Genomic DNA, 17,236 nt, shown 5'->3' on the forward strand with positions numbered 1-17,236 from the left:
AAAAAATGCGGCCTATCGCTCCCATTTCTTTCTCACGAGTTTACTCATTTCAGTGTTTGCTCTGATGGAGAGAGGTTCTGTGCTCTAGAAGTGTGAGAGGAGAGGTCGCTAGCACCCAGACTCCACTGACTACAGTTCTCCAGTGCTCCCACCCTTAGTTCTCCAGCTTTGGGTGATACACAGCATTCATTGACCAGTATTTCTTTTTGTTTTCCTAGTCTTAAGAGTTCAGTTAAGGTGTTTTTCCTAGGTGTAAGAATTTAGCGCGAGTGAGTGAGTGAGTGCGATCTCATTAATTTGATTTTGAAATGTAACGTTAAATTTATTTTGTAATCAATAAATTTAACTTCTTTTTCTTGAGCTTAATGTAATGTAAACTCTTGTTTCATTTCTCCGCAATTAAGCTTATTTCCCATATAGCTCCTAGCTTGCATAAACGTTTTGCCATTCATAACTGGTACTTAGGCCAGTCGTGTGTATTAAGCTTAAAATCTGTTGTGCCTCCTAGGAGTTAAGCATCAGCAAGAACCTGATATTATTATTAGTATTAGTTATTTATTGTCAGGGGTGAAGTAACAATCTCCAGAGGCTAACAGTACTAGTAATCAGCACTTGTGAGTAATTAGTCTCTGCTGTGTACTGTTGAGAAAGTTTATAAATTCTCGTTCTTAGAGAATCGTGCGAAGCAAGTCAGCGTAAAGTAATCGTTGCTTGATTTAGCAAGACAATCATTTCCCTGCTCTTCAGTATTATTGAATATCATTATCAATTAAATAAATAGCATTTATTTTTAAAAACCCTGTGACAGATATAAACAAGATTGAGAGAATACAAAGAACAGCAACCAAAATGGTCCCCAGTCTGACAGACCTGTCATACAGAGAGGGGCTGGAAAAACTGGATTTGCCTTCCTTAGAGGAAAGGAGAAAGAGGGGAGACATGATTGCAGTGTTCAGGACCATGGTGGGAGTAGATAAAATTGACAAAGAAGATCTGTTTGTATGGGATAAGAGAGCAACAAGAGGACACAGAATGATATTGAAAAAGTCAAGCTGCTTGAAGGATTTCAAGAAATATAGCTTTCCTTACAGAAGTATAGACTTATGGAATAGCCTGGACAAAGAGATTGTCCAGTCTAAAAACTTAAACGAGTTTAAAGCTAAATTCGACTTACTGAGAAACAGCGACGGAAACCCACGAGCATAGTACATTCCGTGTCTATCACAATTAGGTATATTAGGTTAATACTTAAATATTTGGAACGACTTAGACAAAGAGATGGTGCATGAGAAAAACATTCATGTGTGTAAAGGTAGACTTGATAAATGTGGATATGGAGACAGGATAACACGAGCATTGCTCAATTCCACAGTGTTCACATTTCTCATTTTCCACATCCAACTGTCAACCTCCAAACTCTCCACATACCCAAACCATCTCAACCTACCTCTCCTAATCACAATGCCAATACACTCCAATTCTATCCTTCTTCTCAACTCTTCAGTCATAAATGTAGCTTCCCTCCCTACTCCCCCCCTCAGGCCTTGCATTCAAGGATGCACAACACATCCATCTAATCATTGTCATTTCTGTATGTTTCATTTCATCTTTTCATTTTTAACCCTTACACCGCGGGCTTGTTTTGCTTTTTCTTGCGGCTCCCGCGGGCATATTTGTGCTTTATTAGACTCTCGAAAAATATATGCCAAAAATCAGTTATTAGTCCTAGAGTATTAAAATCATATATACTTATGGCACACACCTTCAGCTTTCTCCTGGGGTGTTTGTTGTGCCTTCGTCGAGTACCATAGGACTTGTGAAGGCATGAAGTTGGGTAACAAATTCTTCACTTTACACTTCCCGACAACCCGTAATATGATTACCACAGTCTGATATTATCACTTGAAACACTATTCAATGATTCTCAAATAGTTTGGAATCTATACTCCAAAAAAAAACACTGTGTAAGCAATGAAAATTATGAGGGTGTGTGACCTTCCCACTTGCGCTAGTTTGCCGCTGGTGTTCTATCATTTATTATTCATAAAAACACTCACAGTTTATATTTCTGTTACTATATAACACATATATATATCTACAGTCTTTATCCATAAGTTTCCTTCAGTAATAGTAGTTTATTGTGACTGTAGGCATTCAATTTCTTTCAGTAAAATACGTAGCATTCACTTTCTCGTCCTGTATACTAGCATTGAGAGTGAATGTCACTTTCACCTTCACTCTCATAACTCATGGTATTCATACATGCTAGAGTGAAACTTTCACTTTCATTACTCCTAGGATATATACTCGTATTCTTATAATACTACTCATTTACATGTCTATTTACGTTCTCTATTTTATTTACGTTATTTACATTTCTATTTTATTTACACTGTGTTATGCACTGTCACTTGAAGTAACTTATAAAACTATTTTCTGCTGTTCATGTATATGTACATTCATTGCTTTCACTGGCTGTTTACACATTATTTACACATTATTTACAATTCCACTTGCACTGTTTTATTCAGTAGAAAGATTGTAGTCACTCTTTTATCGATTGTCAGCCCTTTACCTCTTTCCACACGAGGTTTAGTAGGGGGTAAAGGTCTCTGGGCCCTTTGCATGGGGCTGAAAAACGGCGGTAGTTAGCAGGAGCAAACAGACATACCTTCACTTTGAAAGACGACAGTGAACTGATAGTGGTGGCCTCCTGCCACCTGGCTTGGGTGAGTGCAATACTACCAACTTTAGCCTTGTGAGACCTGCTAATATGTAGCAATGAAATGATTGGCAGGAAACCAAGACAATACATAATAGATTAGGTAGTTCCAGGTGAATGTAAATATCACTTAGGTTTCTCCCTTCCCTCCTTATATGTATATTTATTACAAAAATAGATTATACGGCATATTTCAAGGGGAAATAAATAGCGAAAATTAGTGAACAAGTGCACGTGAGGTGTTGTCAGGTGATAATTAGCCAATTCCAGGTGTATGGCACTATCACTTACCTTATTTCTTTTTTGTATATATTATTTGGTATAAGAATAGGGCATAGGGCTTATTTCAATGGATGAAATCAGTGGAAAATTCCAGGGAAGATTTACTTTTCGTAGATTACAGTGTGGTGGCCTGCAATAATTAGGTAGTTCCAGGTGAATGTAAATATCACTTAGGCTTCTCCCTTCCTTTCTTATATATATTTTTATTACGAAAATAGATTATACAGCATATTTCAAGGGGAAATAAACAGCGAAAATTAGCGAACGAGTGCACGTGAGGTGTTGTCAGGTGATAATTAGCCAATTCTAGGTGTATGGCACTCTCACTTACCTTATTTCTTTCTTGTATATATTATTTGGTATAAGAATAGGGCATAGGGCTTATTTCAATGGATGAAATCAGTGAAAAATTCCAGGGAAGATTTACTTAGCGTAGCACGGCCGGGCAGGCGAGAGGATAGGGTAATGGAGGGGAGGTAGGGAGGGGAGTCAAGAACGGAGAGAAATGGCTAAATTGTCAACAATGGATGGGAGTACAGATGAGATTAGGAGTGCTGACTAGTGTTGGACATAGGCAGTACTGATAGATGATACAAGCCACCACTTGAAAGCCCGGGCGAATTCAAAATAACACAGAATCACAAAAGTGACGCCCCGCGGTATGATCCCTTGCTCCCAAGCATCACGAAAGTGACGCCCCGCGGTTAAGGGGTTAAAGGCTTCAACATGCTTGCATGCGTCAGCCTTGATCACCTAATGGCGGCTTTCCACGCTGCACAATCCATTGCAGCCTCCCTGTTCAGTCCCTTAACCCTGAGATCACACTTAATGACCTTGTCCCATGTCTTTCTCGGTCTGCCCATCATAACCCCACCCCCAATATTAACACTTCTCACCTTCCTCACCCAATTATTATCCCCCATCCTCTGCACATGACCAAACCATCTCAATCTACCTCTCCTCATCACAACACCAATACACTCCAGTCCCATCCTACCTCTCAACTCTTCCATTGTAAACCCAGCCCCCTTGGACCTTGCACGCAGGGACACACTACACATTCACTTAATCATTGTCATTTCTGTATGTCTGAGCCGGCAAATATCCTCCTTCTTTACTGCCCAGGTCTCACTACCATACAGCATTACACTTCTAACATGCTGCATACAAAGACCCCTTAGCACGTAGGGAGAGCCCTCGCAATGTCAGAAGAGGCAAGAGCTCCCTGAACTTCTTCCAACCACTTCTCACCCTAGCCACAGAGCTAGCTCCTGCCCTACCTCCAGCATACAGCATGTCTCCCAAATAACAAAACTCTTCCACGCACTCAAGAGATTCACCAGCAAGTTCAGTCCTTTCACGCCTGACAATCTCCACCTGCTCTCCCCGACATACTGTACACATATAATCAGCATTATCTCACAGTCTACCTCTGATACCACTACATCTCTTGTGCACCCATTTATCACAAACACCGCACAAGATAGAATTACTTTGCACGCCCTTGTGGCACACTGCATCTGGCCACTCTCCCTCGTCTTTGACAGTACTGCCACCAACCCTAGATATCATCACTTTTGTTGTATCTGCATTTACCCTTAAGCCCTTGTGCCCCATACCATCTCTCCACTTCCTAAACATTTCCTCCGCCTCCCTTTCGTTTTCTGCAATCAACACCAAATCATCAGCATACAACATCTCCCATGGGAGTCCGTTTCTAAAGTCACATGAAAGGGCTTCAAGTATTCATCAAGTTTATGAATATCCTCTTCCTATACAGCCCACGTCTCACCACCATACAGTATTGCTCTTCTAACACATGCTGCATACAGAGATTCCATAGCATGGAGGGAGAGCCCTACCTTTGTTAGGAACGGCAACAGCTCCCTGAACTTCCTCCAGCAACTCCAAACCACCCCTTATCATTGCCACAAAGCTAGCTCCAATCCCACCTGCATTACATAACATGCCTCCAAATAACAAAACTCTTCCCCACTCAAGAAACCCACCAGCAAAATCAGTCCTTTCACACCTAAGAATCTCTACATGCTCTCCCCATTACACTGCACACACAAGATCAGCATTATTCTGTAGTCTACCTCTAATACCTCTACATTTTATCTATCTATCTATCTATTGCCAGATGCCATAATCCCGTAAGGGGTGGCCATTTGACTCGGAGTTATTTGTTTTACAGGGAGGGGCACTAACCCTCCACCAACCCACTTGTTGACATGTAGGGAGCACGTATGGTTTGGTTATATGGTTACCACCCAGCATTGTAAATGGTTTCTTGGCTTACAGAAAACCATTTGGCTTGTCACTCAATGTAAAGCCACCTGTAAAGGAAAGAAAAGCAATAAGAAGTGACAGGAAAGATGGGAGAAATAGGAAGAGAGGAGGGCAGGCACAGAAAAAGAATGATAAAGGCTAAGGAAGAAGTAGGCAGCACTACATCAAGTGAGTGGATGTAGTGCTGCCTACTTCTACATTTTATGCTTATGCATTATTAATAAGAATTATATGAATTTACATTAAATACATCAGTAATAAGAGCATTTATTTTGAATATATTAATAAGAGTCATGATGTTTTCTTTGAAGGGACCAGGCTGTTGTTCATAAACTCACACCTGACAGCCCATGAGGAGAAGCAGGCCCTCAGGATACAAAATTTTCGGAACATTAGTCGTTCCCTGGATATTCCCCGCCTCCTGCCACGCAGACACAAACGCAAAGGTATGGATTGTATCTTTCATTAAGATTTAATTAACTGTAGGATTAAGGTCTACCTTAACATCCATATGTAATTTTATGTAGTCAGCCCTTGAAACTTTGGACTAATGTGGATAGTGGATGTTTGATGATGCTGATAGAGTTCAGAGTCGCCGATGAGCTTAGCTAAACAAAACATTCCTAAATCACACACACACACGGTGTTCAGGACCATGGTGGGAGTAGATAAAATTGACAAAGAAGATCTGTTTGTATGGGATAAGAGAGCAACAAGAGGACATGGAATGAAATTGAAAAAGTCAAGCTGCTTGAAGGATATCAAGAAATATAGCTTTCCTTACAGAAGTATAGACTTATGGAATAGCCTGGACAAAGAGATCGTCCAGTCTAAAAACTTAAACGAGTTTAAAGTTAAATTCGACTTATTGAGAAACAGCGACGGAAACCCACGAGCATAGTACATTCCGTGTATATCACAATTAGGTATATTAGGTAAATACTTAAATATTTGGAACGATTTAGACAAAGAGGTGGTGCATGAGAAAAACATTCATGTGTGTAAAGGTAGACTTGATAAATGTGGATATGGAGACAGGACAACACGAGCATTGCTCAATTCCTGTATACTACAAATAGGTAAATACAAATAGGTAAATACACACACACACACACACACACACACACACACACACACACACACACACACACACACACACACACACACGCATGCACGCACTCAAGCATGCATGAACGCATACACACACACACACACAGTAAACAGTAAACAAAATTATCAGTAGAACATGGAAATTATCAGACAAAGAAGGGTTCAAAGATGTTTCGATAAGGAGAGATGCAAATGAGGAAGAAAGAGCTAAAATAAAGGAGTTAGTAAAGGAAGCAGGGGGGGCACCCAGGGGGAGGGGGCCTGGGCCCCCCCTTTAGCTCTCTGGGTCTTTTAAAAATTTATAGATATTTATTTCGATAACAGCAAAACATGAAAAATTGGCAAGTACAAACAAAGAGTAACACATGAGGCAGCAGCTCTCTGACTCTAAACCTGCATATGACCTCCAAGTAATTATCAGATTAACTGACCTCACCTCACTACGGGCCCCCCCATTAGAAAATTCCTGGGTGCGCCCCTGAAAGGAAGCAAAGGTAAAAAACGAACAGAGAACGGAGGAAGAGAAGACAGTGTTTTATTGGAGAGTCGTGGATCAGAAATTAAGGAAGTGGTACTGGCGGAGAGAAGGAGAAAAGAGGGTATAAAAAACATCCAAAAGAATTGGAGGGTGACATATACTAATGTTGATGGTTTAATATCGGCAAGGTTAGAAATCAACGATTTTTTGAAGGTACATGAACCTGGTGTTATGTGCATTGTAGAGACCAAATTAAGACAAGATATTGATGTTCATATGGGAGATGGTAAATACAAACTGTGGAGAAGAGACAGATGAGAAAAAACGAGAGAAGGAGTGATGATAGCAGTGAAGAACAACATAAATATAGATACTGTGGAAATGGGAGAAGGCAGGGCTGAAGTGATAAATATGAAATTAGAAACTGGAGAGAATAGCAAGAGAGATGTGGCAGTAGTGTATATGCCCCCTAAGACAAGAGCATGGAGTGATGATGAATACCAGGAAATGTCGGACATGGTTAGTTATTTACAGAAAATGATTAAGAGAAGCAACAATATAATTTTAATGGGTGACTTCAATTGTAAAGAGGTGAACTGGGGGGAATGGGACTCAGGAGGCAGCGAAGATTCGTGGGGCACTATGTTGTTAAATATAACAGTGAACAAATGTGATGTCGCAATGGGTCAATGGGACTCAGGAGGCAGCGAAGATTCGTGGGGCACTATGTTGTTAAATATAACAGTGAACAAATGTGATGTCGCAATGGGTCAAAGAAGAGACACGGTTCCGAGGTGAGGACACACCAGCAAGACTAGACTTACTGTTTACCAAAGAACCCGATGTAATAGAATCCTTGAAATATCTGTGTCCTGTTGGAAAAAGTGATCATGTGGTCATTGAGTTCCTGATAATAACAGGGAACGTGGAGCCAAAAGACGAGCTTTATGGGTAGGGAAGATACAAGTTTGGGAAAGCAAACTTTACAGGATTGAGAAAATTTTTCAAAAATGCAGATTGGAGAAAATTCAGAGAAACAAGAGAGATGCAGAGGAAGTGGGATATTTTTCTAGGCCTCTATAATTCGGGAGTGGAAAAATTTGTGCCAGGAGTAAGGGGGAAAGGAAACAGGAAAAAGGAGTGGTTTAATAGAAGGTGTCTCTATGTATCTGTTGCCAGACGCCTCAATCCCGTTTGGGGTGGCCACAAACAAATCGCCACCAAGTTGCCCTGTTCCCCACCATTTCACTGCCCTGCTCCCAACTCACATCCCCCTCTCTCATATACCTCTCCACCCCATCCCTCCATCTCATCCTCGGCCTCTCCCTCCTTCTTCCCCCCTCCACCTCACTCACATACACTCTCTTTGTCAGTCTTTCATCCTCCATTCTCTCCACATGGCCAAACCACCTCAGTGTGTTCCTCATAACGCTTCCTATCACATCCACATCCACACCACAATGCTCCTTTATATCCTCATTCGTCAGCCTGTCTCTCCATGTGACTCCACAGGCTCCTCTTAAATAACTCATTTCCACTGCTCTCACTCTTGACTTGTGTCCTTCCAACAACGTCCAAGCTTCACTTCCATACGTTAGAGTTGGTATCACAATACTGTCATGTAGTAACTTTTTCACTTCCATGCTCACTTCTCTGTTTCTTATCACTGCTTTCAAAGAACCAGCAACCTTTCTTCCCTGCTGTACCCTTTCAAGCACTTCACCCTCCAAACCTCCATCCTTACTCATCACACTACCCAAGTACTTAAACGTACTCACATTTTCCAATTCCTCACCATCCAACCTCGCTGTACATTCACTGACTTCACCTCTTTCAAAGACCATCACTTTACTCTTCCCTACATTCACCTTTAGATTCCGTTTCTTACACACTCTCCCAAACTCATCCACCAAGCCTTGCAGCTCCCCTTCGTCTTCAGTCAACAACACAGTATCATCTGCAAACAACAGTAGAGGGAGTTTCCAAACACTATCCTCTCTCACCAGGGCCACTCCAACATCCACTACCCTGCCTTGTACCTCTTTTATTACCCCATCCATGTACAGATTGAACAACCATGGAGACATGACACATCCCTGTTTCAACCCAACTTTCAAAGAGAAAAATTCACTTAGTTCACCCTCCACACGCACTGCAGCCTTCGCACCATCGATGGTGGCTGAATCGGTAGAGAGGCGGCCTGCAGTCCTAATGGACCCAGGATTGAATCCCGGCTGGGGCAGGGAACAGTTTAAGGATTTGACTTTCCTAAAAGGCAGACTTTCCTGATCTACCAGATGACCCGCCGACATGTCGTAAAAATACCCCCGCTAATACCAATACACCAGTCCTGTATGAGACAGCCCTAGCATGTATTCAATATGGACGGTGGGTGTTAGCGCCGAAGTGGTGACATGTGGAGGTGTAGGAGGACTACTGGGCCTTGGGATAGGTGACTGCCCCTAAGAAATAGGCCCTGAGCCTTTGCCCAGAGTCGGACACGTAAAAAAAAAAAAAAAAAAATACTCTTCACAGCATTCAACAACTTCCTATCTACTCCATATATTCTTAACACTTTCCACAATCCTTGTCTATCCACCCTGTCATATGCTTTCTCCAAGTCCATGAAAGCCGCATACAACTTCTTTCCCTTCTGCAGAAACTTTTCCACTAAAGATCTAAGAATGAATATCTGATCTACGCAACCTCTTCCCTTGCTAAAGCCTCCCTGTTCTTCTCCAATTAATTTCTCTGTTCTTTCTCTAACTCTGTCAATAAGTATCCTGCCATACACTTTTCCTATTATACTAAGAAGACAAATGCCCCTATGATTACCACACACTTCTTTTTCCCCTTTTCCTTTGTACAAGGGAATAATTATACCTGACTTCCAATCCTCCGGGACTCTACCTTCCTCCCAGGCCAATCTGCACATCTTCCACATCCATTCTACTACTATCTCTCCCCCAAGCTTCAGCATTTCACCACACACTCCATCAATTCCTGGGGCTTTCCCCAATTTAACTTTCTTCATTGCTTCCACAACTTCTATCCTACTGATTTCTTCCTGTCATCTCACCTCCCTCCTTCTCCCAGCCATTCCCCAGCCACTTATACTTGCATTACTTCCATCATCTATGTTCAACAATTCCTTAAAATGTTCTCTCCATCTGCTCACTTTTTCTCCCTTCTCCACTAGTAATCTGCCATTTTTATGTTTCACTCCCCTGCTAACTTCACTTCCACCCTGTCTTACTCTTTTCACATCTTTCCAGAACATTTTCTTACAGTCCCTCCACTTTACACTCAAATTTTTTCCAAATTCCTCATCCACTCTCTTCTTACTCTCTCTTACTAATCTTTTCACCTCTCTCTTTCTCTCTACATATAACTCTCTCTTCCACCTCTCACCTTCTTCCACGCCCCTATTTCTCATCCATTCATTGTATGCTTTCTTCTTTTGTGCCACAGCCTGTTTCACCTCTTCAGTCCACCACACTGTTCCTTGCACCCCCCTCCGTCTTCTCTTCCTTCCACACACCACATCACATGCTGCACATATTTCTTCTGTAAATATCCTACACACATTTTCCATGTCTCCCATCTGCTCCAATTCATATTTGCCCAATCATTCCTCCACTTCTCTCTTATACTCTGCCTTTTTCTCATCCTCTTGTAACCTTTCCACTCTCCTTGCAACTACTCCTTCCTCTCGTCTTTCCCTTCTTCTATTCCTCCATCTTACTTGAATTCTAATTCTGGCCACCACCAAGTAGTGGTCAGAAAGTCCACTCCCCCAACCTCTATAAACTCTAGCATCCATTACACATCTTCGCATCCATTCATCCACACACACATAATCAATCATTGCCTTCCTTTCATTCAGTTCACCACCCACCCTTCTCATCACTCGCCATGTATACCTGTGGATCATTTTATGCCTGGAGAGGGTATTGGCTATCACCAACCCCCTCCCAGCACAAATGTCCACTAATGCACTCCCATTCTCATCTATCTCAGGCACACCCCACTCACCAACTATTCCATCCACCTTCACATTCCCAACTTTACCATTCATATCACCGATCAAAAACACTCTCTCATTCCTTCCAAACTTTTCCATGCACACTCCTACATTTGTCCAGAACTCTTCTCTCACTCTTCTAGCACAATATTGCGTTGGCGCATACACACACACAATCGCCCACATTTGTATTCCAACTTTCAACTTTACCCACACAATCCTTGACCTAACTGATCCATACTGTCTTATGCTCTTCTTCCATCTTTTACTCACAACTACAGTATACATACTCCTTCCTTTGCCCTCTCATTCTCACCTACTCCTGCACATATACCCCATCCATACTCCCATTCTCTCACACTTTCTCCTCTCCATTTTGTTTCAGTTATTCCACATACATCCACTTTCGCACCCTCAAGCACCTGGACAATCTCTCTCTCTCTTTCACCTCATCATTCGCTCCCCTTACATTCCACGTTCCGATAACCATGTCCTTTGTCCGGTCCTTGGTCGCCATCGTTTGGTCAGTCCTTGTCCGAGGCTTATTGTTTGTTTTTTTAGTTAGTTGTTTTCCAGGGAGGGACACTAACCCTCCGCCAACCCTTTTAGTCGCCTTTTATGACAAGCAGGGATACTGGGGGAATATTCTTGAAAAAAAACCCTACCCCCAGGGTGTATGATAGCAAAAAAAGAGAGAGACACGGCATGGAACAATTGGAGAAAGAGAGGTAACAACAGAACAAAGGAAGAATATTAAAGAACTAGAAATGAATACACAAGAATACATAGAGAGGAAGAAAGGAATTTTGAAAAACGTATAATAGATAAATGTAAAGATGAACCCAAATTGTTTTAGAGATTTGTCAATGGCAAACTGAAACAAAAGGAAGGAATCATCAGTCTGAAAGTAGAAGGAGAGGTCTATAAAGATGCAGCAGTGCAAGCAGAAATAATGAACAAATGTTTCCAATCAGTTTTCACTAATGAAAAGGAGTTTGTGGAAGGGGAGGGAGTGACTAGAAATGTAGTGATAAAAGATATAAAAGTGGAAGTACAAGAAGTTTATAAATTACTGGAAACTCAAGATGTAAGGAAAGCCTCAGGACCAGATGGAATCTCTAATTGGGTACTGAAGAAATGCAGAAAACAACTGGTGGATAAGATTCACAGTTTAATTGTGTGTTCTCTGGAGGAGGGGAAAGTGCCTGAAGAATGGAAGAGGGCAAATGTGGTACCAATTTATAAGGGAGGAAACAGGGAAGAACCCCTGAATTATAGACTAGTGTCCTTAACCAGCATGGTCGCAAAATTGTGAGAAAGAATTCTGAAAAATTGATGGATAAAATATCTGGAGGAGATGAATATTTTGGCTGATAGCCAGTTTGGATTTAAAAGTGGAAGGTCATGTGTTTCCAACTTGTTGAGTTTTTACTCAAGAGCAATTGATGTGCTACTGGAGAGAGATGGTTGAGTGGATTGTGTGTATTTAGATTTGGAGAAAGCCTTTGACAAGGTACCCCATAAGAGACTAATGTGGAAACTAGAGCATATAGGAGGACTGAAGGGGAACCTCCTGGAATGGATGAGAGACTTTTTGAGAGACAGACAAATGAGGACAGTAATAAAGGATAGGATGTCTGGATGGAAAGAAGTAACAAGTGGAGCCCCACAGGGCTCGATGTTGGTGCCAGTAATGTTCCTGATTTATGTAAATGATATGGTAGATGGAGTGAACAGTTATGCAAGTCTGTTTGCTGATGATGCATAGATCTTGAGGAAGGTAGAGGTTGAGAAGGATTGTAAAATGCTGCAGGAGGATCTGGATAGGATGCACGATTGAAGCCGGATGTGAGAAATGAAATTTAATGCAAAGAAATGTAAAGTATTGGAAATGGGTAAAAGTACCATGAGGCCATCATTGAATTTTTTGATGGGTAATAAACCAATCACAAAAGCGAGCGAAGAGAAAGCTTTGCGAGCGCTGGTCAAGGACAATTTGTCACCTGAAATTCACATTAACAAGGCAGTTAAAGAGATGTATAAACTGACTAATATAAGAGTAGCTTTTCATTATGTGGATGAGGAGATGATGAAAAAATTGATAGTGGCCATGATTCGCCCCAGGTTGGAATAGGCGGCAGTAATGTTGTCCCCACACAAAAAGAAAGATATAAACAAGATTGAGAGAATACAAAGAACAGCAACCAAAATGGTCCTCAGTCTGGCAGATCTGTCGTACAGAGAGAGGTTGGAAAAGCTGGGTTTGCCTTCCATAGAAGAAAGGAGAGAGAGAGGCGTCATGATTCCAGTGTTCAGGACCATGGTGGGAGTAGAAAAAATTGACAAAGAAGAACTGTTTGTATGGGATAAGAGAGTAACTAGAGGACACGGAATGTAACTGAAGAATTCAAGCTGCTTGAAGGATATCAAGAAATATAGTTTTCCTTATAGATGTATAGACCTGTGGAATAGCCTAGACAAAAAGATCGTCCAGTCTAAAAACTTAAACGAGTTTCAAGCTGAATTTGACTTACTGAGAAATAGAGACGGGACCCCATGAGCGTAGCACATTTCCTGTATATCAACAATTAGGTACACACACACACACACACACACACACACACACACACACACACACACACACACACATATACAAATATTAGAAAAAGTAATACAGGAGGAGTTGAGTAAATTAGACAGAGGAAAAGCAAGCAAGTAGTCCTGATGAAATTTCACGTTGGGTGCTACGAGAATGTGCAAAGGAGTTGAGTGAACCATTATTTTTAATTTTCAAGGAATCCTTGAGTCAAGGTAAACTATCTGATATTTGGAAGAAAGCAAACGTTGTCCCCTTATTCAAGAAAGGGAATAGACAAAATCCACTCAACTACCGACCAGTATCACTGACCAGTGTTGTAAGCAAAGTATTAGAAAAGCTTATAAGAAAAGCTTAGGTAAATTATCTAGAAGAACACACTATGATAACAGAAAGACAGTTTGGTTTCAGAAAAGGAAAATCATGTGTTACTAATCTGTTGAGCTACTATGACAGAGTAACAGACACAATACAGGAAAGAGAAGGATGGGTGGACAGTATCTATTTGATTTCAAGAAAGCATTTGACACAGTACCACACCAAAGACTTTTATGGAAACTGTACCATCAAGGAGGAATTCGAGGAAAACTGCTTTGTTGGATGCAAGATTTTCTCATAAAAAGAGAAATGAGAACAGTACTAAGGGGATATTACTTATCATGGAAAGAAGTGACTAGTGAAGTACCACAGGGCTCAGTGCTGGCACCAATCATGTTTTTAGTGTATGTAAATGATATAGACAGTAACACTGGAAATGAAAGCTATCTAAATATGTTTGCAGATGATGCAAAAATACAAAGGAGAATTACTAACATAGACCCTTGTAAAGAGCTACAAGAAGAATTAAATAAACTTCATGAATGGAGTAATACATGGCAAATGGAATTCAATTTGGAGAAGTGTCATGTAACCAAGTTTGGTAAAAGTGGAAAAAGACCTGATTGGGATTATTCGTTAGGAAATAAAACCCTACACACATCAGAAAGAGAGCAGGACCTAGGTTTGATTATCAATAACAGACTATCTCCAGCTAACCACATCAGTGAGAAGGTACAGAACATGTATACACTGCTTGCAAATATGAGAATAGCATTCACATGCATAAATGAAGACATGCTAAGGAGGATAAAAACATCATTCATCAGACCAACCCTGGAGTATGCATCAGTAGTCTGGAGTCCTCATCTCAAAAAACATAAGAGATGATTGAAAAAGTTCAAAGGGCCGCTACAAGATGGATACCAAGCTTAAGGGATCTAAGCTACGAAGAAAGACTAAATAAACTGAATCTACCAACACTACAGGAGAGAAGGAAAAGAGGTGACATGATAATGCTATATAAATGCATATCAGGGAAGGAGAAAATAGACATAAATGATTACTTAACCTATGAGGAAGCATCAGCAAGAGGACACTGCAAAAAAATTCATAAGAAGAGAGGTGATAAAGACGTAAGGAAATTCAGTTTCCAAAACAGAGCAATTGATCTATGGAATGCACTACCGAATGAAATAGTGTATGCCAAAACAATTCACAAATTTAAGGATATGTACAATAAATATGGTTTAAGACACGGGACAGTACGAGCTTGACTCATTCCTGTAAAGATACAATTAGGTAAGTACTGTACACGCACACACAGGTCGTCAACAGAGATGGAGCTCTTCCTGGATCGTGGAGAAATGATCGCAAAATCAGCGACGAAAAGAAGATCAGCCTATTTGTGATCATGTTAATGAGTGCGTGAGTTGTGATGCCATCGGACAGTAGTAAAAAAAACACGGTTTCGCTCACACAAAGAATAAGATGTAGCGAAAATAGAAAGTCTCCATGTGGTTGAATCATGGCGGAAAGGGACGGTGCAACATTTGATAGTGGCGATAAAGAGTTCGAGGGCTTCTGTGGAGAGGATGTGGGAAATGGAAGTATTAAGTTTAACCAAACAAGAACAGTAGGTGTAGAGAAAACAGCGGAAAGGAATGTGCAGGAGATAAAAAAGGTATGGGCAGTAATTAAAGAGTTACAGGAACGGCCCATAGAGCAGGAAAACAAGATCAAAAGCTTAAGGAATAAACTGGAAAAAATTAGTACACACGGTGACGAACAAGAAAGAGAAGTTACAAAATTAAAAGTTAACAATGAATCAGCCTCTAATGAAATAAATCAGCTTATGAGGGAGAATAAGAGGTTAGATGAAGAAAGGGACAGGATGAAAAATAAACTAAATGAGTATGAATCAAAATCAAGAATACAGGATGAGCACATTAAAGAAATCAAGGAGCAACATAAAGGGTGGAAGAAAATTCAGGAAGAAGGAAATGTAAATTTGAAAGTGATTATAGAACAACAAAGCAAGGAAAAAGTGGAGAGGGAAGTGGTTAGGGTGCTGAGAAGTAGAGAATCTTCAATTAGAGATGTAGCAGATAAGAAAAAATGTGTAATAATTTCAGGAGTTAAAGAGAAACGTATGACAATAACATCAGAAAGAGAAAGAGAAGAACTGAGGAAGGTTAAAGAAATAATATCACTAGTCATGGAGGAAATCCATGAAGCTCAAGAAGAGATTCAACAGGTGTTTAGGTTAGGAAAGTACAAGGAACGAGGGGCAAGGCCATTGCAGGTAAAGTTTAAGTCCCAAGCAACAGTAAATGAAATTATCAGTAGAACATGGAAACTATCAGAAAAGGAAGCATTCAAAAACATTTGGATAAGGAGAGATTCAAATGAGGAAGAAGGAGGTAAGATAAAGGAGTTCGTACAGGAAGCAAAGGTAAAAAACGAACAGAGAACGGAGGAAGAGAAGACAGTGTTTTATTGGACAGTCATAGATCAGAAATTAAGGAAGTGGTACTGGCGGAGAGAAGGAGAAAAGAGGGTATAAAAAACATCCAAAAGAATTGGTAGGTGACATATACTAATGTTCATGGTTTAATATCGGCAAGGCTAGAAATCAACGATTTTTTGAGGGTACGTGAACCTGATGTTATGTGCTTTGTAGAGACCAAGTTAAGAGAAGATATTGATGTTCATATGGGAGATGGTAAATACAAGCTGTGGAGAAGAGACAGATGAGAAAAAACGGGAGGAGGAGTGATGATAGCAGTGAAGAACAACATAAATGTGGATACCGTAGAATTGGGAGAAGGCAGGGCCGAAGTGATAAATATGAAATTAGAAACTGGAGAGAATAGTAAGAGAGATATGGCAGTAGTGTATGTTCCCCCTAAGACAAGAGCATGGAGTGATGATGAATACCAGGAAATGTTGTCAGACATGGCTAGCTATTTACAGAAAATGATTGAGAAAAGTAACAATATATTTTTAATGGGTGACTTCAGTTGTAAAGAGGTGAACTGGGGGGAATGGGACTCAGGAGGCAGCAAAGATTCAGGGGACACTACATTATTAAATATAACAATGAACAATGTGATAACGCAGTGGGTCAAAGAAGAGACATGGTTCCGAGGTGAGGACACATGAACAAGACTAGACTTACTGTTTACCAAAGAACCCTATGTAGTAAAATCCTTGAAATATCTGTCCTATTGGAAAAAGTGATCATGTGGTCTTTGAGTTCCAGATGATAACAGGGAACTTGGAGCCAAGAGAGGAGCTTTATAGGCAGGGAAGATACAACTTTGGGAAGGCAAACTTTACAGGATTGAGAAAATTTTTCAAAAATGCAGATTGGAGAAAATTCAGAGAAATAAGAGAGATGCAGAGGAAGTGGGA

At 40.7% G+C, this 17,236-nt stretch overlaps 1 protein-coding gene across 1 annotated transcript in view; it reads left to right on the plus strand.

Annotated features, from left to right (window-relative positions):
* Positions 1–17,236, plus strand: part of INPP5E (Inositol-3-phosphate synthase) — a 576,780-nt gene that overhangs the window by 398,888 nt on the left and 160,656 nt on the right. The window contains 1 exon segment of the mRNA XM_080273293.1: positions 5,608–5,742. Coding sequence (XP_080129419.1) covers positions 5,608–5,742 — 135 coding nt within the window.

The sequence above is a fragment of the Coenobita brevimanus genome, chromosome 54 (assembly GCF_032717465.1).
Source record: "Coenobita brevimanus isolate Jiangsu-jjx chromosome 54, ASM3271746v2, whole genome shotgun sequence".
NCBI classification, from domain to species: domain Eukaryota; kingdom Metazoa; phylum Arthropoda; class Malacostraca; order Decapoda; family Coenobitidae; genus Coenobita; species Coenobita brevimanus.